Below are 23257 nucleotides of genomic sequence, written 5' to 3'. Positions count from 1 at the left end.
CGGCTGCTGCTGCCAAGAGACTTATCCCTGCCAGGATTTCCCGGGGGGTCTCTGAGCGTCGCAGCCGGGAGGTGCCAGCTCCGGGGAGCTCTGCCTCCACAGAGCTCCGTGTCCTTCCGTCTGCCTGCCCTGCTTGCACCTCCCGGCTGCTCGCAGGGGGACGGGTGGGCAGCCTCTACAGGTGCCCCGTGTGCACCTTTGCCCCCTCCGAACTCCGGTGCCGCAGCTGCGGCACCGGCACAGGCCCCTTGCTCACTGCACACAGCCCCTGTGCCCGCCGCCCCCGGCGCTGGCAGCGGCCCCGCCGTGCACGGCGCTGCACGCCCCTGGCACGAGGCTCCCCGCGGCGGTCACGCCCGCGCCCCCGCACTCCGGGCCCCGCCGCCCCCGCGCCTCGCACGCGGCCCTGTTCCCGCTCCGCGGCGCGCGCCCCACCACACGAGCCCGCGCGCGGCCCGGGTCCGGGGCGCGCCACAGCGCACGTGCCGCCGCGCAGCCCGGCACCCCCGCCACACGCCCGCTCCCCCCCAGCCCCGCCCCTCTCCCCGCCGAGGCCCCGCCCCCCGGCCGGCGCGGTGACGCGGCGCGGTGACGTCAGGCGGAGCTGTCCGCTCAGCACCGCGCGGCGGGCCGCGCCGCCAGCATGCGCGGGGGCCGGGGCCGGGGTCGGGAGCGCCGGGCGCCGCGTGGCCGCCGCCGCTGCGGGGCCGGGAACGCAGGTGGGAGCGGGCGGGGCGTGCCCGAGGCGGGGGGGAGGGCGGCACGTGGCGGGCCGGCGGGCGCGGGGCTCACCGGGTCCCTCGGGGAAGGGGTCGGGCACCGGGCTCCCGCCCCCCCCCCATCCCCCGGGCCCGGGGAGAAGAGCGCGGGGCCCGGGCCGGGCGCGCAGGGCCCGGCACAGCGCCCCCGGGCCCCCCGCCCCGAACAAAGAGAGGGGCGGAGCGGCCCCGCGCCCCGGCGGCCTTTGCGGCCCGTCGCTTAGCAACGCCGCGCCCGCCCCGCCGGCCCGGGGCCCGGCAGCCCGCCGGGGGGCGAGCGGGGCCGGCCGGGGGGCGGTGCGGTGCGGGGGAGCGCCGTGGCGGGGGCCGCTCCCCGAGCGCTGCCCCCGGGTACCGCCGCGCCGTGCCTGCGGGGCGAGGAGCGGAGCGCGGGGGACCCGGGGCAGGCCGCGACGGCAGGGAGCCCGGGGCTGCGGGGAGGGCGGCAGCAGGTGGGCAAGTCCCGGCGCCAATGAGCAGGCGCTGGGCTCCCCTAGCAACAGTGCCCGCGCCAATGGGCGCCGGGCGCTGCCTGCAACGCTGCCTGCAACGCTGCCCGCAGCCTGCCCGCGACCCGCCGGGGAGCGGCTCTCCCGGGCAACCTCGCTCCGCTGCCCCGGCACCGGCCTGCCGCGGGCCGAGGGGCAGAGCGCGGCCCCTCGCTGCGCTCCCCCTGCCCTGCCCTGCCCCGTCCCCGCCCTCCCGGCGCGCCGGCCGGCGGAGCCCTGCTTCACCCCGCACGGCATCGGCCGGGCTCCGCGGTTAAAGTCCAATCCTGCTTGGCATCCCCCGCGGGGGCCCAGCGCTCGCTGCCCGCTCCCTGCCCGCCTGCTTCCCCGGGATTAGGCGCCGCGCTCGGCTCCCCGCGGGGATTTGCCCCGGCTGGTGCTGCCCTCCCCGGAGGGAGGGAGGCCGGCGGCGAGGGAAGAGGCGCCGGTGGAGCCCCGAGGTGCCGGGCGATAGGGAGCCATGTCTGCAGCCTCTGCCCTCTTGCCTGCACCTTCCCGGGGCACCGCTTCTGGGAGCAGTCCTGAGCAGGCTGCTTTAACGCGGCACTTGGAAGGACTGGCACTGGCCCAGGGACGACCGGTGACAATAAACTAGTCCTAAACCAACTGAGCCTGGAAAGGGACCAAGGGAGCAAAGGGATGCTGGAACTGGCTCCAGGTGGGAGCAGGCAGACGGCGGCTGTAATTAGGTTTAAAGTGGAGCTGGATCAGTCTTTGCAGGGGATTATGACCCCTCCGTCTGAGTCGGCACTGCAGGGGGTCTGGCGACTGCCAACTTGGTATCCCAGCACACCCGTGGCATTGCGGGTGAGCCCTTGGATGAGGGGCAGCACCAGCTGGGGCCAGTCCCCCTCCAGCCCCATGGGTCGGCGTGGGAGGGCTGGTTCTGACGTGGAGGCCCACTTTGTTTTTACAAGGACACTAGGAGCTGGAGTGAGGATGAAAAATAGCCAGAAATATGATTAGAGGATTGGAGAAAATGCCTTGGAGTACAAGCTTAAGAGCTCAATCTGTTTAGCCTATAAAAATAGAAGACTGAGGGGTGACTTAATTACCGAGCATAATTACTTCACAGACAGAAAATACCAGGTAGTGGAAGTCTCCCTTTAATTGAGCAGGGAAAGGGTGCCAGAGAGCCAGGGGCAGGAAATTGAAGCCACAGACAAATTATAATGTGCTGCGTCCTGGCAGTGAAGCTCCCCAGGGGTGCAGGCGGGTTCTCTGGGGACAGTGTGTCCCTGCAGCCACCCATTGGGTGACGGGCTGTGCCCCCACAGATGAAGCTGTTCCCCCATTCCCTTCCTTCCCATGCAGGAAGCGAGGGGCCAGAGTGGGTTTTCTGGTGGCTGGGTGGCGAGTGGTGGGCATCGCCATCAGGTGTGTGCCAGTGGTGCATCCATCCCCCTTCTCTCTGTCTCCCCAGCTGTGGCGGGTTCCAGGGTGCAGTTTTGCCGGCGAGCCATGGGGCAGGAGCGGAGATTTTGATGACTCTCCCGGGAGTCCCCAGAGCCATGACTGCAACTGTGCAGACGCTGCGGTTCAAGCTGCTGCCGCATGAGCCAGGCCAGGAGTGGGGGCACAGCTGCCAGCAGGAAATCGAGCGTCGCTACCAGGTGGTGCCCTCGGTGGTGTGTGCCATGTGCTGCCTCTTTGGCATCATCTACTGCTTCTTCGGTGAGCCAGGCCAGCCTGACGGCTGGTGGGGCAAGCAGGGAGAAGGGCAGGGGGGAGCTGGAGGGGTGCTGGCCATCAAACCCCTGACTGTGGTGGTCTCTCTACAGGCTACCGCTGCTTCAAGGCCGTCATGTTCCTGACGGGGCTGATGTTTGGCTCCATCATCATCTTCATGCTGTGCTACAAGGAGCGGGTGCTGGACACACAGCTGAGCGTGGAGGCCTCAGTGGGCATCGGGCTGGGCATCGGTGTCCTGTGCGGGCTGGTCACCATGCTGGTGCGCAGTGTTGGCCTCTTCATGGTGGGGCTGCTCCTGGGGCTGCTGCTGGCAGTGGCCACGCTGGTGGTGATGGAGCAGTTCTATCACCCACCGACAGTGTGGATCCCCATTGCGCTGCTCCTGGGCGTGGGGATGCTCTTCGCCGTCCTCACCCTGCAGTGGCAGCGCTTCTTCACCACCCTCTCCACTGCTGTCTTCGGCAGCGCCATCATGACCGTCACTGTTGACTACTTCATTGAGCTCTTCCTCCTGGTGCAGTACATCTATGAGCGCATCAAGGTGGCCCCTGCTCGCCCCGTGTGCTGGTACAGCTGGGTCATCCTGGGTGTCTGGCCGCTCCTCACCACGCTGGGAGTCCTGGTCCAGTGGAAGGTCACGGCCGAGGGCTACTCCCACACAGAAGGTATGTGGGGGCTGGGGGAGGTGGACGTGGCACGGGGTGAGTGCAGGAGCTGAGGGGTCTGGGGGCTGGAGTGGAGTTTCCCAACACCTGCTTTGCATGCACAGATAAGTGGTTTGGGACACTATGGGCACACGGCATACAAGGGGAGGCCTGGGTGTGTAAAGCTGGGTCTGGTTTGGGTGCTGAGCTGGTCTGGGTGCACTTCCTGGCACTCACAGGCCCCTCTACCCCACAGTGATCATCAGCCGGCAGCAGCGTCGTGTGCAGCTGATGCGCATCAAGCAGCGGGAGGACCGAAAGGAGAAGAAGAAGAAGCGGAGACCCCACCACCCACCGCCCCACCAGCACAAAGCCCACCCACCTGAGCCCGCCTACCGCCGCAAGCCCAACCCTGTGCGCCGCTTCGATGGGGACGTGCTCTCCCCCGTGAGTCCTGCACCCAGGGTAGAGATCTCTCCCAGCCTCTGCAGGCCTTCCTTCTCCATATGGGTGGACTGGGGTGCAGAGAAGGGAGACGTGCCCAGGCACCAGCCGGCATCCAAGCTCCTCAAGGGACAAGGCTGGGGTATCCCAGGGACCAGGCAGCTCAGAAGGGGCTGAGCTGGCACGTGCCCACTGTGGAGCACTTCAGCCTTTGTGAGCAAATGTAAACTGGTGCCCAAAAGTGCTGCAGCTGCAGTAGAAACAGGCAGTGGGCAAGGTGTAAAGCGTGTGCCCAAGGAAGGGATGGGGCTGTGCACCCTGCTGTGGCCAGCCCCCAGAGGGCCTGAGTGCTGGGCTGGGTGGGATTGCACAGGGTTCTGGGGGGCTGCTGCAGAGCTTAGGGTGGAGTGGGATGGAGTGGGCCAGGAGCAGAGTCCCCCTCACTTTCTGTCTTCCCTCTCTCAAGCAGAGCTACATCCAGAGTTTTCGAGAGCGGCAAACAGGGCCATCCCTGAACAGCCTCATCGCCAGCTCCCACGCCGTGGTGGACCTGGACTATGACTGCAGCTCCACCGTGCCCCTCACCACGGGCTCTGGCCCCGCTGTGAGGGTATAAGCCAACCCAGTGACCTCGAGCGACACCAGCACCCCAGCCTGCTCTGACAGACCCCCTGGGACAGGTGGGGTTGTGCCCTTGACCCCAGACGACCAAGTGCAGCTTGGGGCTGCAGATGGACACCCTTCCTGGGGACATGTGAGACTTGGCTGGGCAAGCCCCGGCTGTCCATGGGGCCCGGAGGTGCTGGGGGAGCCCTCCGGCAGGGACTCAGCCCAAGGACTGGGGACACCAGTACCCATGGACGTGTGATGCGAGTGGCTCTGCTGGGGCGGGGAGTCCCTGAGCCCCTGCTGCTGAGCTTCCCTACGGCCTGGGCATGTTCATCCTGCATCCCAACATTGCCCTCCCCATATTTGAGCCCCCCTTCCCTGAGTGCAGCTCCCTGCGCCTGTTCCCACCCCATCACACCCCCCAGCGACTCCCCAAGTGCCTGTGCCCCACATCCCTTCCTCAAAGAGCAGGTCCCACAGCCCTTGCCTCCCCAGGGACTTCCCTGAGCATGCGTGCCCTGTCCCACCCTGGCCCTGGGAGCAGCTCCCAGGCAGCGCTTCCCAAAACCTGCCTCCTCAGGAGGTCCCCCTGCTCTAGCCACCCTCCCTGCCTCCCAGAGTGGCTTGCCTCTCCCCACTTTTCCTGAGCTGGACCGGGGTGGTCCTGGGGCAGGGGCTGCCAGGGCCAAGTGGTTCCTGAGGTGATGCTGGCAAGTGGTGCCTGTCCAGCAGGAGCTGCACTGGTGGGGTGCACTGCACCCATCCCTCTCCAAAATGTTTTGATGGGAGACAGGACACTGGATCCAGCCTTTGGGCAGAGGCTGGGCTGCCTCAGGGATGCGGGGACCCCTGCAGCGTCAGAGGCCGTCGCTGTTTTGCTGGCGACTGGATTTTATAGTGGCTGGGGGGAGGGGGGCCCTGGTGTCAGGCCGAGCCTCCGACAGGGGCAGGGCAGGAGCCCCTGCCCAAAGCACCACTGTGGGCAAAGGCTACTGCCTTGTATATATTTCTCTTGCTGTGATTTGTATTAATTTATTACGGAGTGAGCCAGGACTTCCCCATGGCCAGGCAGGCAGGATGGTGTGAGACTGGACTGGGGTGTCCCCCTGTTTTGGGCCCCCCAGCCCAGCCTGACCGGCCCCGCTGCCCCGGGAACTGCATGTTTCTGCCAGGCGCCCGTGTCCCTGCAGCGCCGTGCTGCTGTCCCCCTTTTCAGTCTCTTTTGTAAATGTGCCAAACGCTGCTGAGGCCATGGCCGCACAGTAAAGAGCCTTTCAGAGCCCGGTGTGTGGGGCTGGGGGATGTGCTGGGAGTGAGGGTGGGGGCCGAGGGCCAGGCTCCCCAGGGATGCTGGGTGTGATGCAGAGCGGTGCCACCACCCGTTCTTCTAACTGGAGCTTGGCTTGCTGGGGTGAAAGAAGCCATGTCGGGAAAAAATACTGTTTAATGCAGAGCCCTGCGGCCGGAGCAGACTGGGGATGGTGTCCCTGTATCCGTACATCCTGGGGGAAGCATGACCCATCTCCCAGCAGCAGCATTCATCTGTGTCTGCAGTGCTGCATGCTGGCTTCTAGCTCCCTGCGGGGACAATAGGAGTCAGGGAGAGCTGCAGCACCCCTGGAGCTGGTGGGGCGCCCAGAAGGGGTGTCCCAGACAAGGGGGGCACAGACCCCTGGTCCCACATCCAGCCTGCTCCCTCCACCCCAGTATTCGGACCCTCACCCTCCACAAGGAGCCGGGCGGTGGTGCGGTCATCGAAGGCATCACAGGTGTACGAGTCCTCGTCCTCGGGGCCCACGCAGTGGATGATGAGTGTGCGGTAGCAGTCCATAGCACAGATCTCATACTTGCCACTGGCAAAGATCTCGGTGTCTCCGCGGAGCCAGCGCACCCGGCCCCGGGCGTTGGACACGGTGCACTCCAGCGTCGCCTTGTGCCGTGCCAGCACCGTCTTGTCTCGCAGCGGCTTCACAATCCGGATGGGCAGCGCTGGTGGGCAGGGGGGGTGGCCCGTGGGCATCGTGGAGTGAGCAAGCTCCCGTGGGGACCCCAGGGAGCTCAACCTGGTGCATCCCAGCCCCAGTGCTGGAGCCTGGGCAGCACTTGCACCCCGTGGTACCTTCCACCTGCAGGCTGGCCTCCGAGGCAGCTGTCCCTGCCACAAAGCGGATGAGTCCCTTGTCCTCCAGGCAGACACTGCACAGCAGCAGGAAGTGCCGAGTCCCTGGGGAGGGGGAGGCTGGCTCAAGCAGAAGGTGATGGGCACCCATGGCAGGCAGGGAAGCAGAACCCCCCCTGACCCCACCCCCAGCTTTTGTCCACACAAACTCCCTTTGCTTGAATTCACACCCTCCCAGCCCCAAACCAGGTGTGTGGCTGCCTGCACCCCCCCCCACCTTCTTGCCGTATCTTCACCGTGCTGGAGACCTTGATTTTCTCCCCGTCTCGGAACCACTCGCTCTTCACGTCCCCATGTGACATCTCACAGGTGAAGATGGCATTGTCACCCTCCCGCACCTGGGCATCCTGTAGTTCCTGCACGATGCAGACCTGGCGCTCTGCGGGCAAGGGGCAGGGTGCCAGGATGGCCAAGGGTGAGGGGGAGCAGGTTATGGGGGGGCACACGCCACCAGGAGCGGGGTGGCTGTACCTTGCACATGCAGCACGGCGGACGACTGGCAGTCACCCGCGTCGCAGGTGTAGGTGCCGGCGTCAGCCAGCTCACAGCGGCTCAGCTGCAGGACGCGGCGCCGACCCGCTGAGTAGATGCGGCAGTTGGGCCCTGGCCGCAGCTCCTGCCCGTCCTGCCCGGGGAGAGTGTGCTCAGGGCTGCAAGCAGGCAGCGCTCCGCTGCTTTGCCCCCAGCTCCCTGCATGTAGCCCCCGCAGGGAGAGCAGCGGCCACGGCGTGAAGCCAGGAGGAGGACACGGCTGAGCAGCACTGGAGGGGATTGGGGTGAACCCTCACCTTGAACCACTTCACCTCCGCGCTGGGGCGAGACAGCTCACACTCAAAGCTGGCGACCCCTGTCTCTGGGACCCCCAGGTCCCGTGGGACCCTCACCATAGTGACTGGAGGCTCTGAGGTAGGAGAACACAAGGCAAGAAGGTTTGGTAGGGGAAAGACATGGGCTTGGGACTGTGGGGATGGGGAGCTGTGCTGGGGGCACCTCAGCATGTGGTGAGGGTGGCACTTGCTGGGGCACTACCACAGGCACTCATGACTGGTGTCCCAGGTAACCCTGGACCCAGACCCTGGCTGGGAGTCTCCACTGCTCAGCTCACATCTTCTTCCATGGGGACAGGGAGACACCTGCCAGCATCTGCCCAGGGCAGCCCAGCTCAGCCCTGGCATCTACCTCGGGACCAAATGGCTGCAGGACCAGCAGTGCCGGTGCCATTTACCCTCCCAAGCCTGCTCCAGTGACTGTACCTCGCACAAGCAGGCAGGCGCTGCAGCGCAGGGTGTCAGTGGTGAAGGTGACAGTGCCAGAGTCCTCCAGCACCAGCCCCTCCAGTGTCAGGCTGTGCCCGCAGCCCTCAGCGGTGATCCGGCGTGTGCTGCTGGGCTTCACCCGGATGCCATCCCGTGTCCACACCCCATGCACGCCAGGGTGAGACAGCTCCAGGTGGAAGGTGGCTGTCTCCTTCTCAAAGGTCTCTACGTCTGCCAGTGGCGTCCGGATCGACACCTTCCGGGCTGCAAGGGACCTGTGTCTGTGAGTGGGTGCCTGCTCCACCGCAGAGCCCTGGCTCCCCTATCTATGCTTGCTGGAGCAATCCCCTAAATCCAGCCCTTTTTACCAGGCTCCTATCCCTGCCCATCCCTGACCCCCACAATCACCTCTCTGCTTGATGACCCCTTCCAGCCAAGTACCAGCTCTGCCCACACTCCCCCCTACAGCCTGCAGCATAGTTGCAGCAGGTGGATGCCATCCCCATCCCCACCTCCATCCCCATCCCCATCCCCATCCCCATCCCCATCCCCATCCCCATCCCCACCTCCATCCCCATCCCCATCCCCATCCCCGTCCCCATCCCCATCCCCATCATGGTACTCACGCTCCACGCAGAGCTTGGCCTGCGTGCGGTCGTGCAGGCTCTCGCAGCGGTAAGTGCCATGATCGGCAGGGCCAAGGCAGCGGATGGTGAGGGTGCGCCGGCACCCCAGCTCTTGCAGCTGGTACTTGCTGCCTGACTGGAGGAGGACGCCCTGCTTCAGCCACTGCACCTCAGCGGCCTCGTGGCTCACCTCCACCTCCAGACATGCTTCCCCCTGCTCCTCCGCCACCACGTCCTGCAGCTTCCGCACGAAGAGCACCTGTGCCTCTGCACGGCCCATGCGCCAGGTCAGCAGCCAGCGCCAGGGCTGTGGCCTGGGCTCTGCCCCGGGCTGTGCCCCAGCCAGCTCCCTCCCTCTCACCTTGCACACTCAGCCGGGCCGTGCTCACCAGCCCCTCAGCGTTGGCTGTCACAGTGCCCGCGTCACCCAGCTGGCACTGCTGGAGAGTGAGGCTGTGGCACAACCCACTCCGTGTCACCAGCAGCCGCTCGTTGGTGGCCACTGGCTGGCCATTCAGCTGCCAGGTCACAGCCACGTCCTCAGGGGACACCAGGCACTTGAAGGTGGCGTCCTCCCCCTCTAGCACTGTCAGGCTCTGCAGCTCTGTGATGATCTCCACCACCCTGGGGACTACAGCCATGGTGTCGGGGCATGGCACTGGGGACTCCCTGTCCTGCAGGGCCACTGAGCATCCCCACAGCCACATGCCATCACCATCCCTAGCTTCCTCACTGCCCCCACAGCACAAGGGTCCCCAGAGTGGTGGCCAAACCTTGGGCACAGCTCACCCTGCACTGTCAGCGTTGCCAGCGTCTGGTCGTCGTTGGACTCACAGCAGTACTCGCCAGCATCCTCAGGCTCCACGCGGCTCAGCACCAGCGAGCGCTCTCGCCCCTCTGCCATCATCTGCCAGCGGGGGCTGGGTGCCAGCTCCCGCCCATCCTTCCGCCACACCACGTCGCCCCGCGCCTTGCAGAGCTCGCACCACAGCACTGCCCGCTCACCCTGCCGTGCACGCACGTCCGACAGCCCACGCAGGAACTTCACCCGCAGCTCTGCATGGCCAAATGCCCTGCATGGGGACCTGCTGCCGCCCTGGGGCAGGGGGTCCTCGGGCACCCCCACCCCACTGCCCACCTCGGACGCTCACGTCGAACTGCATCTGGTCGTGGGGTGACAGGCAGGTGTAGACGCCGGCGTCCTCCTTGGCCACGTTGTGGAGGACGAGGCTGTGCACGCGGCCGTCCCGCCGCAGCTCGCAGCGTTCATCAGCCACCACGGCCTGCCGCGGGCCCAGCCAGGTGACATCTGCTCGCTCCGTTGAGGTGATGGTGGAGAGCACGACGCTGCCGCCCTCCAGCACCAGCAGCTTCTCCCGCTCCTCACGTTTGTTGACGAACAGCACAGGCGCCTCTGCGCCAGGGGAGCATCGGGATCAGCTGTGCCCCAAGCGGCGCACCGCTGTGGGATGGGGGCAGGAAGCGTCCCGGTGCGGGGCAGGGGACTGCTCCTGCGGCATGGGCTGAGGGACACCTCCTGGCTCACCTTTCACATGCAGTGTGAAATGCACCTCGTCTTCACCGGCATCGCAGAGGAAGACGCCGCTGTCGCTCAGCTCTGCTTGCTTGATGGTGAGGCTGCGCGCAGGGCCCTCGCTGCACACCAGCAGCCGCCCACCGGAGCGCAGAGTCTGTCCGTCCTTCTGCCACTGCACCGCTGCCGTCTCCGGGAACAGCCGGGCCACCAGTGTCACGCTGTCCCCCTCCAGCACCTCCAGTGGGCTCTGCACCTCCTCCTTGTTGACGATGTGCACGGGGCGGGCTGGGGGGAGCAGAGGACAAGGCAGGGTTCAGGAATGTCCCCACAGCACAGAGCAGTGCAGGGACAGGACTGCTGGAAGCGGAGAGGCAGTGATGCCCATAGTAAGTCACTGTGGGGTGGGAGGGCTGTGGGGCTGGTGGGGGTCACGGTGCATCCAGCTGCAGGATGCTGTGAGTAGCTGGGGGTTGTTGCTGGACTGGTTCGGGGTCACGGTGGAACCAGCCAGGAGTCCTGGTGGGGCATACGTGCAGGCTGGTGGGTCTGGCAGCTCAGGGTCCTTGTAGGGAAAGGGCCCCCAGGCAGGGACAGCAGCAGAGCCCATTGCAGTGATGATGCATCCCTTCCTGCACAGGCAGCTCAGCTGCTGGGTTGGGGCCATTAGTTTTGGTGTATCCCCCATCCTGAGACCCTTGCTGGGTAGCTGGGACACCTGCCTCCATGAAGCCCCCTCCCACCTTGCCCAGCTCTCCATCTCCAGCTGATAAAGGTCCCAGCTGAGCTCAGCCCTTGGCAGCAGAAGCAGGAGGAGTGGCGCCTGGGAGCTGGCCAAGGCTAAATTTAACCAGTCCTTGGCTGGGGGAGGCGAGGGGGACATGTCTCGCCACAATCTTGACATGTCCCTTTCTGACTAACGGCTCCTGTGGGGTTGGGAACAGGACTCCCACCCTCCTCTGCCATGCTGCCACCCTGGCCTCTGCCGTCAGTGGGGTCACAGAGGCATCCTCTCCTCTTGCCCAGAGCTATAGCACGATCCCATCATGCTGGGGGTCTCAGGGCGCTGAGCTCCTGCTGGCTCACCCGACACCTCCACGCTCATCACTGCACGGTCGCTGGCGGCGTCGCAGACGTAGCACCCTGAGTCACCAGGCTGCACCCCACAGATGGTGAGCTGCCGCAGCACCCCATGAGCCTCAGCCTGCACCCGCTCACCCAGCTGCACCTCCTGGCCATTCCGGAGCCAGCGCACGGTGGCATCGGGCCGGGAGAGCTCACAAGCCAGCACCAGGTCTTCTCCAGCCACCAGGCAGTAATGCTCTGTGGCACCCGTGCTGCTCACGATGGTCACCGGTGGCTCTGGGACTGGAGAGAGGGGCTGTCACCATGGGAGTGGCAGCCTGTGCAATGGCCAGATCCTGTCTGGACCTCCTCTGGCTGCAGCTGGGCAGCACAGGAGTTTCCACAGAACCCCTACATGGGTGCAGCCCACTCCCTGTGTCCCCCCCACCAGCCTCCCCATGCTCGCTGCCATCCAGCCCAGCCCCACACAAGCCTGGCAGCAGTCAGGGACCCGCCTTGGTCCTTGCCCGACTGGCTGTCCCCTCCAGGACCTCCTGCTTACCTTCCACAGTGACAAAGAAGACGATGCTGTCATCACCGGTGTCACAGAGATACTCCCCTGCATCCCTGCCTGTGGCACCCAGGATGACAAGGGAACGGCGCGCCCCGTCCTCCTCCAGCCGCACACACCCCGTGTCCTGCAGCTTCTCCCCATCCTTGTACCACTTCACCTCCCCATGGGCATATGAGAGGTGCACCTCCAGCACCATGTCCTCCATGGCCCGGCAATGCCGGTGGGTCGGCAGGATGTCCTTCTCCAGGATCCTGACCAGTGGGTCTGCAGCACCCAACACCAACAGAGTGGGGTTCTCTGGGGTCTGTGCACTCATCAGCCCCCACCACTCTCCCACAGCCTCTTATTCACCTGACACTTGGACAGTGAAGGTCACTGTATCATCGGCAGCAGTGCAGACATACTTTCCAGAGTGCTCGGCTTGGGCTGCGGGGATGAGCAGGCGGCGGTGGGCACCCTCCTCCTCCAGGACCAGGGTGCCCCCAGCCTCCAGCCTGATGCCCTCCTTGGTCCAGTGCACAGGCGCATCCGCGCGGGACAGCTCACAGCTCAGCGTCACAGTCTCCCCCGGGGACACGGTCACAACAGGGAGAGGTCTGTGGGGCTGCAGGATCTTCACCGGCGGCTCTGCAAAGACAGCGTGGCTGTGAAGCAAAGCAGTGCAGGGACAACACGGCCCAGGGGACATCTTTGCTGCCAGCTCCAGGAAAACATCCACGCTAGGTGGCCCAGGGGGTGGGCACCCACCATCTTTATCACCACGGAGGAGCCAGTACCGCTCACCCAAGCTGGGAAAGGCTCCACAGCCAGAGCCCTATCAGCACTTCTCTATTCCCAGTCCCTGCTGACCTGACACCTTGACATCGAAGGAGACAGCTTCATCCTTGCTCTCGCAGATGTACTCGCCCATGTCCTCCGCACTGCTCCTGGGGATGAAAAGGCAGCGCCAGGCCCCCTCTGCCAGCAGCACCAAGTTGTCAGTCTCATCCACCTCCAACCCATCCTTGAACCAGCGCACGGGAGCATCTGGCACCGAGAGCTTACACCGCAGCTCCACGCGCCCTGGTGCCTGCACCAACAGCTCCACTGAGCGCTGCGGGGGGTCCAGGATCTTCACTGGTGACTCTGTCAGGGACGTGGAGGAAGGGTGTGAGAACTGCTCACCGCACCACTCCTGGCTCTGCTGTCCTTACTGTCACCTGCATCCCTGTGAGGCTGCACAGATGCTGCAGCCTCTCACCCCAGCACAAAGGGGCAGGAGCTGCTTGAGGGCAGGGGCGGTGGGCCCACAGTGCCAGCCCAGCATGGCTGGAGGAGGGCACCCACCAGCCCTTGGGTGATGCAGCCACACCCCCTCCTCCACGATGCTGAGGGCAGGGAGCAGGGCTGGGGACCACATGGCACAGAGCTGGGGCAGCACTGCCCTTCCCGGGACATCCCTGCTCTGCCACCAACCTGCCACCAAGACATGGTAGGAGACAGACGCATCCCCGGTGTCACAGACGAACTCCCCTGCATCCTGCGGCCGGGCACAGGGCAGCACCAGCCGGCACCGCAGCCCCTCCTGCTCCAGCACCAGGCTCTCGCCCGCCTCCACCTCCTCCCCATCCTTGTACCAGCGCACCAGGGCTGCTGGGCGGGACAGCTGGCACCACAGCTCCACGCGCTGCCCAGCCACATAGGTGTGTGGGGCCTCCTCGTTGGAGCTGACGATCCTCACCGGTGCCTCTGCCAAGGGACACATGCGAGGGCTCAGCCACAGTGCTGGGTGAGCCCCACATGAGGATGAGCACCGCCCGGGCAGCTCACCGCTCACAGTCACCCTGAAGCTGGCAGCATTGTCCCCGTCATTGCAGGTGTACGTCCCCAAGTTGGACGGCGTGGCTGCGGGGATGTGCAGCCTCTCTGAGCATCTCTCTGAGCAGATGGCCAGGGCTTCGGTGGGGACCATAGCCTCGCCATCCTTCAGCCGGTGGACAGGGGCATTTGGGGGGGACACCCGGCACTCCAGCAGTACAGGCAGCTCTGGCAGGACTTCCTGGCGCTGCTGTGCCTCAGACACCTGGGCAATGCAGACCTGCGGGGCTGAAAGGACCAAGACCCTGTGTCACTTGGCCTCCATCCTACCTGCCCTGTGGCCAGCAGTGGGGGGGTCATACCAGCCCTGCAGTGCTAGTAGCTGCGGGGGAGTATGAGGTGGCATGACTCATGGGCAGGCAGTGTGGCTGTGCCCTGCGGGCTGGAGGGGCAGCATGGCACAGGGCTCAGGGAGGAAACAAAGCAGCTGACCTGCCCCTGCCTGCATCCCCCTCCAGCCCAGAGGCCTGGGCAAGGAGCCGCTCATGAGGAGGCGAGGGGCAGCCGAGATGCTGCAGCCACTGGTGGGGCAGCAATACAGGCAGGGACCCAGGGCAGAGGGAGAAGGAGAAGAGGGCTGTAGCTGTGTGCTGCACTCACCTGTGATGGTGACAGTGTAGAAGACGGAGTCCCCGCCAGCATCACAGACAAACTCCCCTGCATCCTGCAGCCGAGCACAGGGCAGCACCAGCCGGCACCGCAGCCCCTCCTGCTCCAGCACCAGGCTCTCGCCCGCCTCCACCTCCTCCCCATCCTTGTACCAGCGCACCAGGGCTGCCGGGCGGGACAGCTGGCACCACAGCTCCACGCGCTGCCCAGCCACGTAGGTGTGTGGGGCCTCCTCGTTGGAGCTGACGATCCTCACCGGTGCCTCTGCCGGGGATAACACGAGGCTCAGCCAGCATGTAAAGACCAGCTTGTTGGCTTTAAGGCTGGAAGGCACCACCTCATCTCCATCCCGCAGAGCACAAGCGGCTGTGCTGTCCTACTTGGGGCTCCTTCTTCTCCTATCCCGTCACACCCGGGAGAAGCACTCAGCTTCCAGCTGGCTGTAAATTGCTGCTGTGCCCTTGCCCCAGTGGTACTTGCCCTGCTCTGTCCCAGGATGGAGCTGAGGGATGTGGAGGTTGGATGTGGGTAGGCAAGCACCTCACTAGAAAGCCCCAGCATTGCTAATTGCCATCTGTGGTGCCAGCAGCAGCCCCTGTGGCTGCCCTGTTGGGGGTACCAACCCCTCTGCCTGTCTCTCCATTTTGGAGGCCACCGAGTCCCAGCTGATGCTTCTGCCTTGTCTCAGCCTTGGCTGACACTGCGGTGCAGGCATCTGGTTTGCTTGGGGCTGGCAGCCCCATCCCTCAGGCTAGCTGGGACCCAGGACCCCATGCCAGATTGGAGTGCTCACTCTAAATGCCACCGTTAATGGGTTACACTCGAAATGTGTGCCACTGCTTACGTCTCCCCGCTGACTTGAGTCAGATCTTTAAAGGCAGAGGAGGCTCTCAGTACAAGCTTTAGGTGACCAGCCCTCCTTTCTCCTGGGAGAAATCCAGGATGTAGCCCCCACCTGCAGCAGCCAACGCCACCTGCCCAGCCATGTGCATTGCAGAGGGCTGTAGATGGCCTGGAGTCTGCCGTGGGTGCTCAGCCAGCCTGAACCTCCAGGCGGGCACAGGGCACAGGCAGCACCAGAGCATGCCGGCAGCCAAGCAGTGACCTGCCCTTCCCACGGCCCACAGCTGCCCCATGCTGGGTGTCCGGGCTGCGAACTTCCCAGACAACTTCCAGCCGCGATGCCCAGGCTCAGCAGCCCACCGCAGCCCCGCAGCGCGCAGGAGTGGCGCGGCGCCGGTTTGCAGCATTCAACCTGCACCACACTGAGCCTGCATCCGCCTGGCTCCCTGATCAAACGCGCGGTGGCTGCCTGCCTCCCTGGGCCTGCTAAAAGCAATCAGGCTGCTGAAGTGCAGCTGGAGATGTTGAACGGCACCGAAGTGAGGAGGGGGCGATGTGCCAGCCCTCAGCGGGCAGCACCGCTCTGGCCTCAGCCCCACCACCAGCTCTGAGGGATCCCCAGCGCTGTGCAGCTGCTGCTGGAAAACCCGGAGGCACGTGGGGATGGCTGGGCTTGAGGCAGGCGGACTCCGTGCCACAGCAGCCCGTGGGGGTGGGGGATAGCTGGGATGCCTCGGGGAAACCCAAGCGTGCCACACCAGTGCTGACCGCAGCGGCCAGCCCAGCAGTCATGCCAGAGAGGTGGCACCCTGAGCCTCCTGACATCCACACCCAGCCCTGCTGATGACACCGATGACCAAATCCTGATCAAACCAAGCCAGCCTGTCTAAGACCCTTCTGCTAAAGTGATGCAAAGCTGCTCAGCTGAAAGGCAGAGCTTCAGCAGATGGTGTTTGCCTCTCCCGCCCTAGGGGAGCTGAGCTCTCCATGCCCTGCACACCCACAGAGCAGACAGTGCCTCCTGCCTCTGCCCAAAGCCCACTGGACATTTTGCCTTTATCACACTAAACCTCCTCCCTTCTTCACCCTCCCACCAGTCACCACTTCACTGACTCTTACAGCACCTCTTATCACTCATCCCATTTTCACTCCTACATCCTCTGCCATCAACCTTGGCCCTTTTCCATGTATTAACACCGTGGAGAGGCTTTACCACTGCGGTCACAGAGCCTTTTAACTGGGCTTTAGCTCTGCCCCCAGTCACCTTCCTGTGGTTGTGGGATTGTGGGTTTTGGGGCCAGCAAGGGGAAGTCTTTCACTTGCTTTCAACTTTCATTATTCTCTGCCAGCCAGTAATGCCAGCAGCAGCTCCACAGCCAGGGCAGCTGCCGTGGGACCCCTGCTCACACCCAGCAAAAAACACCCAATTGTCAGTATCCAGGCAACTGCTAATTTTTAGGTCAGCAATTAACACTGTTGGTCAAAGTGATGTCTGACCATGAGTCATCCCACACCAGGTGCCGGGCCCACTATTTTTAGGACCTTGGAGGAGGGCTTGGTTACTGGCCGTGGCAAAGGTCCAGCAAACACCCTGGCGTGGAGGTCCTGGGTGCCCTTGGGTGCTTGAGCAGTTCAGATTGGCAGAGCAAGCTGTCCCTTTTGCCTGTCAGTCTGGGTGGTTTTAAGCACCAGAGCTGCCACAAAGACCCTGACCAACCAACTGACCTGTTGGTGAGGATCTGGCAAGAGCATCTCTGATGGACATCCCCAGAGCAGCAAACGACGGCAATACTGACAATGACACATGCTTTGGCACCCTCCACCACAAAAGAAAGCCCCCCAAGATGTGACTCTGCTAGCCCCTTGTATTATACCCACCTGTGATGGTGACAGTGTAGAAGACGGAGTCCCCGCCAGCATCGCAGACAAACTCCCCTGCATCCTGCGGCTGGGCGCAGGGCAGCACCAGCCGGCACCGCAGCCCCTCCTGCTCCAGCACCAGGCTCTCGCCCGCCTCCACCTCCTCCCCATCCTTGTACCAGCGCACCAGGGCTGCCGGGCGGGACAGCTGGCACCACAGCTCCACGCGCTGCCCAGCCACATAGGTGTGTGGGGCCTCCTCGTTGGAGCTGACGATCCTCACCGGTGCCTCTGCCGGGGATAACACGGGGCTCACCATGGGCACCCGACTGACAGCAGCTTTCAGCCCCATCATGAGGACAAGAGAGGGGCAGGAGCACTGTCAGGAGGTGGGGTCCAGACTCCCGCACATGGTCTCCAGCTCACCAGTCACGGTCACCACAAAGCTCACAGCATCATCCCCAGCGTCACAGGTGTACACGCCTGTGTCCGAGGGACCCGCTGAGCGGAGGAGCAGCCTCCGCACGCAGCCTTCTTTCTGCACTGCAATAACATCATCCAGGGGCACAGCCTCGCCGTCCTTCATCCAGACGACAGGGGCACTTGAGGGTGACACCTGACACTCTAGCAGCACGGGCATCCCAGTCGGCACCTCCCGGAGCCGCTCAGCCTCAGGCACTGGGGCAATGTGGACCTGCGGGGCTGAGAGACATTGTGGAGGGGTGAGAAGCATCCTCCAGCATGAGAGCCCCTGCTGCTCTTCTCCTGGCACGATCCCAGGGTGAGCGCACTGCTCACCTTGCACATGCAGTGTGGCTGAGTCCCGCAGGCTGCCAGACACGAAGGTGACCTGCGCCCCGCTGTCGGCCAGCCGTGCTCCTCGGATCAGCAGTAAGTGCTCTGTCCCACGGTGCTGCACACTGCACCGACCACCCGCCTCCTCCTTGCCCAGCCTGGCTCCATCAAGGAACCAGGTGCCGTGCACTGTGGCTGACAGCTCCAGAGAGAACCGTGCGTCCTCGCCATCCTGCACCCGCACATCCTGCAGACCCCTCTCCAGGCGAGCTGCTGGAGCTGGAGCACAGCCGCACTCAGCCCTGGTGGCACCAGCCAGCAGCATGCCATGGCATGACATCCCAGCTGGCCCCTGGGAAGAGCCAGCTCCCAGGTGGGTGTCCCTGGCTTAGCACCCTTACCAAGATGCACGGAGCCAGGGAACTCCACAGGGCTGCTCCTGCCGTGCTCATTGGCGGAACAGATGCGGAAGCAGTAGTTGGCCTCGCGAGGCACACTGTCACCCAGCACCCGCACGTGTCCAGGCAGGTCAGTGGCAAGGCACTGCACCCACTCACCCCCTGCCACCTCCCGCCGCTCCAGCAGGTAGCGACTGGGGGGATGGAGGTGGGCATCGGGCGCAGGGCACCAGGTCAGAAGGGCTGTATTGCTCTCCACCACACTCATCTCGACTGCCACCGGTGCACTTGGAGGGTCATGCTTCACACCTGCAAGTCACAGCCCATGTTGCCTGCTTGGGGACAGCAGCAAGGCTCCCAGTGGGGAGGCAGAAGGGCTGAGTGGGGCTACACAGCCTGTTTCTCTGGGGATCCTCTCTCTGATGGAGAGGATGGTCTTGTTCCTGTGTAGCACAGTGCTAGTTACAGGGGTTGTTGAGTGCCAGCAAGGCTGCGGCACTGGGGCACTGCTAAAAGCACCTTTCCCCAAAAAGCCATCACAGCATCACATCAACAGCATAGTGGGTGCCCATCTCATCTCTCCCCTGTGTCACACACACACACACACACACACCCCCCACCCGTGAATGGGCAAGATGGAGGATGCGGGGCCCTCCAAGCCTTACACTTGACCCGGAGCTGGGAGGATGTCCGTGACTCCCCGACAGTGAAGGAGATGATGCCCGCATCCTGGCGGGTGACGTGCACCAGCACCAGGAGGTGTGTCCTGCCGAAGCTCTTGAGCACGGTGCGGGGTGACGCCCGTAGCTGCAGCCCGTCCTGGCTCCAGCAGGTCCCCTCTGCTGCCTCCCGCGTCTCCACACAGAAAACTGCGTTCTCCCCCTCCATCACATCCAGCTTCCGTGGCAGTCGCTTGGTTATCACCCCTACAGGAAGAGATGCATGAAGGCCAGGGAGGGATGCTGGGGAGCAGGGTGGGCTCTCTGGGGTGGGCAAGAGGCAGAGGAGGATGTTGAGGAGGGGCAGCAGCAGACACCACGGCCAGATGGTGGGAAGGCAGATGCAGGGCACAGTGGGGAGCCTGGCAAGGAAGGGGATAAGAAGGTAAAGCCACACCAGCTAAAATCCTGACTCCCACCTCGGACAGAGACCTCGGCGATGCTGCGCCCCTTGTCCTTCATCTGGCAGAGGTAGATGCCATCGTCATCAGTGCAGGCATCACGGATGGTCAGGCGTCGCACCACGCCTTGCTCCTCCATCACATACTTGTGGCTGGGCTGCAGTTCCCTGTCCTCCAGGTACCAGGCAGTGGGGATGGTCTCCAGCGGCACCTGGCACTCCAGCACGGCATCCTCCCGCTCTGCCACCTCCACATCTGCCAGCTGCACCTGGAATCGTAGCCGGTGCTCTGCCAGCAGGAGAGATGGGTGCTGAGGGCACAGGGGGTACAGCACCCTCCGGCAGCCCTTTGCTCAGGGTGTTCCCAGCTCACAGAGTGCCAAGCCCTTGGCCCTTCTCTGCCCCTCTCCTCTTCGGTGTGTGTGGGATGGATGCTGCACTTAGAAGCATATTGCCCAGAGCGGGGGGAACCGGGGCATAGGCTGGGGAGACCCAGCAATGCCCCAGCATCTCAGCAGGGAGTTTTGGGGGATGCGAGAGCATGCATGCCAACATGCTGCAGCAGGCATCTCAGTGGAGGGGAGCAGTGGGGTGCAGGCAGGGTATGCACAAGCTGTTGGGTCACCCCAGTGGTGAGTGTCCCCAGCTGGTGGGCCAGCTCTGGAGGACAGGGCTGCCCATCAGTGCAGACACTTGGAGCCATGCCCTGCATGGCTGCCCACCAAAACCACTCAGCATTTCCAGGGGAATATGTCACCAAGGCACTGTCCCCTCTCTCCACTCATGGCTGGACACCCGCAGCCCTGCAGAGATGCCACCTCTCTGTTCGCAAGGGGCGAGCGGCACAGAGGGGGACACAGGTCCCTGAGGAAGCCCAGCATCCCCTGCTTCCAGCCCACAGCTCTGTCTGGTGGAGCCACGGGTGACCCCAACTGCGCAGGGCAGGAGGGAGCCAAGGGATGCTGGGCTTATACACAGATGCATCCCTGCCAGATGGAAAGCCCTGGACCACCCCAGCACCTGGCCACCCCCGGCAGTACTTGGGCAGTGCCTACCTTTCACCTGGAGCTGCACTGCGCTGAGGGTCTGGCCAGCGGTGTTGGATGCTGTGCAGACATACAGCCCCTGGTCCTGGGGTTTGCAGTACAGCACCTTGAGGATGAAGTAGCCCTCCCGGTCCTCGTAGATGAGGTGCCTGCGGCCAGGTGCAAGGGGCTCACCATCCTTCTGCCAGACAATCTCTGGCTTGGGCTTGCCGGTAACGTAGCAGCGAAACTTGGCGTGCTTCCCCGCGCTCACCGTGAACGCCTTGGCTCCCGGTACCCTGGGTGGCACCGTGCCATTGGGCACCCAAGTCTCTGGTTTGGCGTGCCGTCCCGCTGCATGCCGCCGCTGCCGCTGCTGCCGCTCCACCAGCAGCTCTGGGCCATCAGCAGGAGAGCCATTGGGGAGACTGTCTGGCAGCACCCGGGATTCAACCAGGAGCACAGCAGCAGCCAGGGCCTCCCGGGAGCCACTGCGTGCCCGGCACACATACACCCCCCCATCCGGGGGCCGGGCGCCAAACAGCTTCAGGAAGTGCCAGTCCTCTGGCTCCTGCCCCACTGCGAAGTGGCTGCTTTCGAAGAGGTCGGAGAGCTTGTGCCCATCCTTCTCCCACTCCAGCACTGGACAAGGCTGCCCAGACACCCTGCAGGCGAACATCACGTCTTCCCCCCGGCACACCCGTGTGGACAAGGGGGCGACGAGAAAGGTAGGTGCTTCATTGCTTGAGCATTCCTCCTCCTCTTGGGGCTCCCCCACCTCCACCTTGAGTGTGGCAGCTGCGTAGGTCTCACCAACACTGTTCTTGGCCTTGCAGATGTAGAGCCCGCTGTCCTGGGGGGTGACGTGGGACACCAGCAGGCTGTACAGATCACCCTTGGTTTCCACATGGAAGCGTCCCGAGGGTTCAATTGGGATCTTGTCCTTCTCCCAGAGGATGCTTGGCCGGGGGTCACCCGTGATCTGGCAGCTCAGGACTGCATCGGTGCCACTTCGCACCGTGAAGGCACATGGGTAGGCCAGGAACCTGGGGGCTCCCCCAAACCCCTCCATCACCACCTCCAGTGGGTGATCATCAGCAGCTGTGGGGATCATCAGCCTGGGGGATGCAAAGACCACTAGGGTGGGGGCTCAGTCTTCTGCAAAGGGACCGGTGTGGAGCACCACCAGGAGGGACCTGTGTCTGGAGGAAAGCGCCCAGCATGGAACCCACACTGCAGGAGCATCACCCACACCCTGAGCACCCCAGCCCCACGGGGTATGCTCCTGTCTCAGCCCGAATAGCCCATTTTCCAGCCCAGTGGCAACAGAAGAGGTGACAAAACGCGGCTCTTTGCACCTCGAAGGGCCGGGGCACCCACAGCCTGCCCCCGGCTCACAGAGGGGACCCCAGATCTAGGGGTGGGGGACCCCTGCCCAGACAGGCAGCGCAGGCAGCTGCTCGCAGGGCTCTGGATGCTGGGGCCGGGGGAGGCTGGACAGCCCCGGCCCGCCCCCTCCCCACCCGCGGGGCATTCCTGCAGTATCGGGTGGTGGCAGAGCCGCATTCCTGCAGCATCTGGGCTGGCTCAGCAGGCAGGTGCTGATACGGGGCTGCCGCGGGCGGGAGGCACCCGGCCGGACCCGGGCGCTTCCTCCCGGGCTCGGAGGGGCACGGACCCCCCTGAGCCCGGTGGGGATCCCGCAGAGCCGTGCACTGGGGCCAAGCGGGGCTCCCCCGGGAGCAGGTCTCCCCTCCAAAGCGTGGTCCCACAGGCAGGATCCAGCCCTTGGGTATTGAAAGCCACAGCTGGAAATAATCAGCCCCAGGGGGTAGGGGAAGGCTGGTGAGATGGGTCCCGCTTTCGGAGGGCACTGCCTCCATCCCCAGCGCTGTGGGAAGTCGTGCCCGCTCGTCACAGGCAGGAGCGGCATCGTGGCCAGGGCTGGGGCAGAGGCATCTCTGCCTCCCTCAGACAGGGGGAAGAGAAATGAAAATACCTCCTGAAGGAGCCAGAGGGACCGTGGGAGAGGGCTGGTCCCCAGGGAGTGGCAGGGCCCAGGGCCCATCCTCTCCTGCCAGTCCCCTACCCCCAGGCCAATGCATCTATTCAGAGCCACCTCCCCAGCCACGGTCCCCTGACCCCCAGGCCGCCCCATGGCAGCTCCTGCAGACATGCACAGCCCTGATGGCTTGGCCGCCCCACTGCCCCCTTCCCCAATCACTCTGCCCCATGCAGCCCCACAGCCCCCTCCCCTGCCCCACACACACACACCTCGCTCTGCCGCCTCTTCCCCGTGTCTCCCAGTGCCAGCACCCAACTCCTGCTGCTTCCCCCCGCTCTGCTCCCGGGTGTCAGGACGCAGGGACCAAACGTTACAAATGCCTGCAGCTGCTGTCCCCAAAAATACCCTCTGATGACACGCTGGGTTGATAAGACTGAGCCTGCTCCATTCAGTGCCTCGCCGGGGCAGGGCTGGCCTACTACCTATGTATAGCAGCCCCGCCGGAGCCACCCAGCCTAGAGCGAGCAGGCAGCGCCCCGCCTCCGGAGATCTGGGGTGCCACAAACCCAGATGTGCCTTGGTGCTAGCTCAGCCAGTGGCAGGAGGCAATGCACTGTGTGGGGTGCACAGCACGGGGGGCATGGCATGGGGTGGGGGGCACTGTTCGGTGTGCATGGCCTGGGGTGCATGGCATGGGACACAAGGCTGCGGTGAGATGGGACATGCCAGGCAGGACATGCTGCACAGGGTGGGATGTGGCACGCTGGATGCTGCATGAGATGCCAGGCTGCAGAGGATGGGGTGTGCCATACCGGCCGTGCTATGTGGGATGCCAGCAGGAGGAGCAGGAGGGGTG

At 64.5% G+C, this 23257-nt stretch overlaps 2 protein-coding genes across 4 annotated transcripts; one reads left to right on the top strand and one right to left on the bottom strand.

Moving 5' to 3' along the window:
- The first annotated feature begins 581 nt into the window (after nt 1-581).
- TMEM198 (transmembrane protein 198) lies at nt 582-5958 on the top strand. 3 transcript variants are annotated; one of them, XM_080399178.1, is made up of 5 exons: nt 582-719; nt 2691-2941; nt 3049-3624; nt 3860-4068; nt 4517-5958. In XM_080399178.1, the coding sequence occupies exons 2-5, from the start codon at nt 2752-2754 to the stop codon at nt 4661-4663; spliced, it is 1122 nt and encodes a 373-aa protein (XP_080255304.1). In that variant the 5' UTR covers nt 582-719; nt 2691-2751; the 3' UTR covers nt 4664-5958. The 3 variants fall into 3 exon arrangements, with proteins under 3 accessions (XP_080255304.1, XP_080255303.1, XP_080255305.1); XM_080399177.1 differs by having other exon boundaries at nt 4514-5958; XM_080399179.1 differs by having other exon boundaries at nt 584-719; nt 3860-4050.
- Nucleotides 5959-6084: 126 nt separating this feature from the next.
- Nucleotides 6085-21510, bottom strand: OBSL1 (obscurin like cytoskeletal adaptor 1; the record flags this gene model as incomplete). Its single annotated transcript, XM_080399132.1, has 23 exons — nt 6085-6645; nt 6776-6880; nt 7053-7214; nt 7307-7460; nt 7624-7736; nt 8089-8355; nt 8718-8984; nt 9079-9348; nt 9507-9773; nt 9856-10131; nt 10264-10539; nt 11338-11619; nt 11879-12154; nt 12242-12517; nt 12740-13015; nt 13346-13975; nt 14348-14620; nt 17078-17350; nt 17486-18133; nt 18256-18561; nt 18918-19178; nt 19391-19660; nt 20427-21510. 23 exons carry the CDS (start codon nt 21508-21510, stop codon nt 6227-6229), a joined length of 7431 nt encoding a protein of 2476 aa, XP_080255258.1. The 3' UTR covers nt 6085-6226.
- Between the last annotated feature and the right edge of the window lie 1747 nt (nt 21511-23257).

Source organism: Falco punctatus, assembly GCF_963210335.1.
Source record: "Falco punctatus genome assembly, chromosome: 8".
NCBI lineage: Eukaryota > Metazoa > Chordata > Aves > Falconiformes > Falconidae > Falco > Falco punctatus.
Note: the sequence above shows the minus strand (reverse complement) of the source record. Positions and strands in the feature narration are given on the sequence as shown.

What these genes read in the sequence shown, in the direction of transcription:
- TMEM198 (XM_080399177.1), top strand. Translation starts at nt 2,752, where the DNA reads ATGACTCTCCCGGGAGTCCCCAGAGCCATGACTGCAACTGTGCAGACG. An exon ending in CATCATCTACTGCTTCTTCG is followed by an intron (nt 2,942 to 3,048) that starts GTGAGCCAGGCC and finishes GTCTCTCTACAG; the next exon opens with GCTACCGCTGCTTCAAGGCC. An exon ending in GGGCTACTCCCACACAGAAG is followed by an intron (nt 3,625 to 3,859) that starts GTATGTGGGGGC and finishes TCTACCCCACAG; the next exon opens with TGATCATCAGCCGGCAGCAG.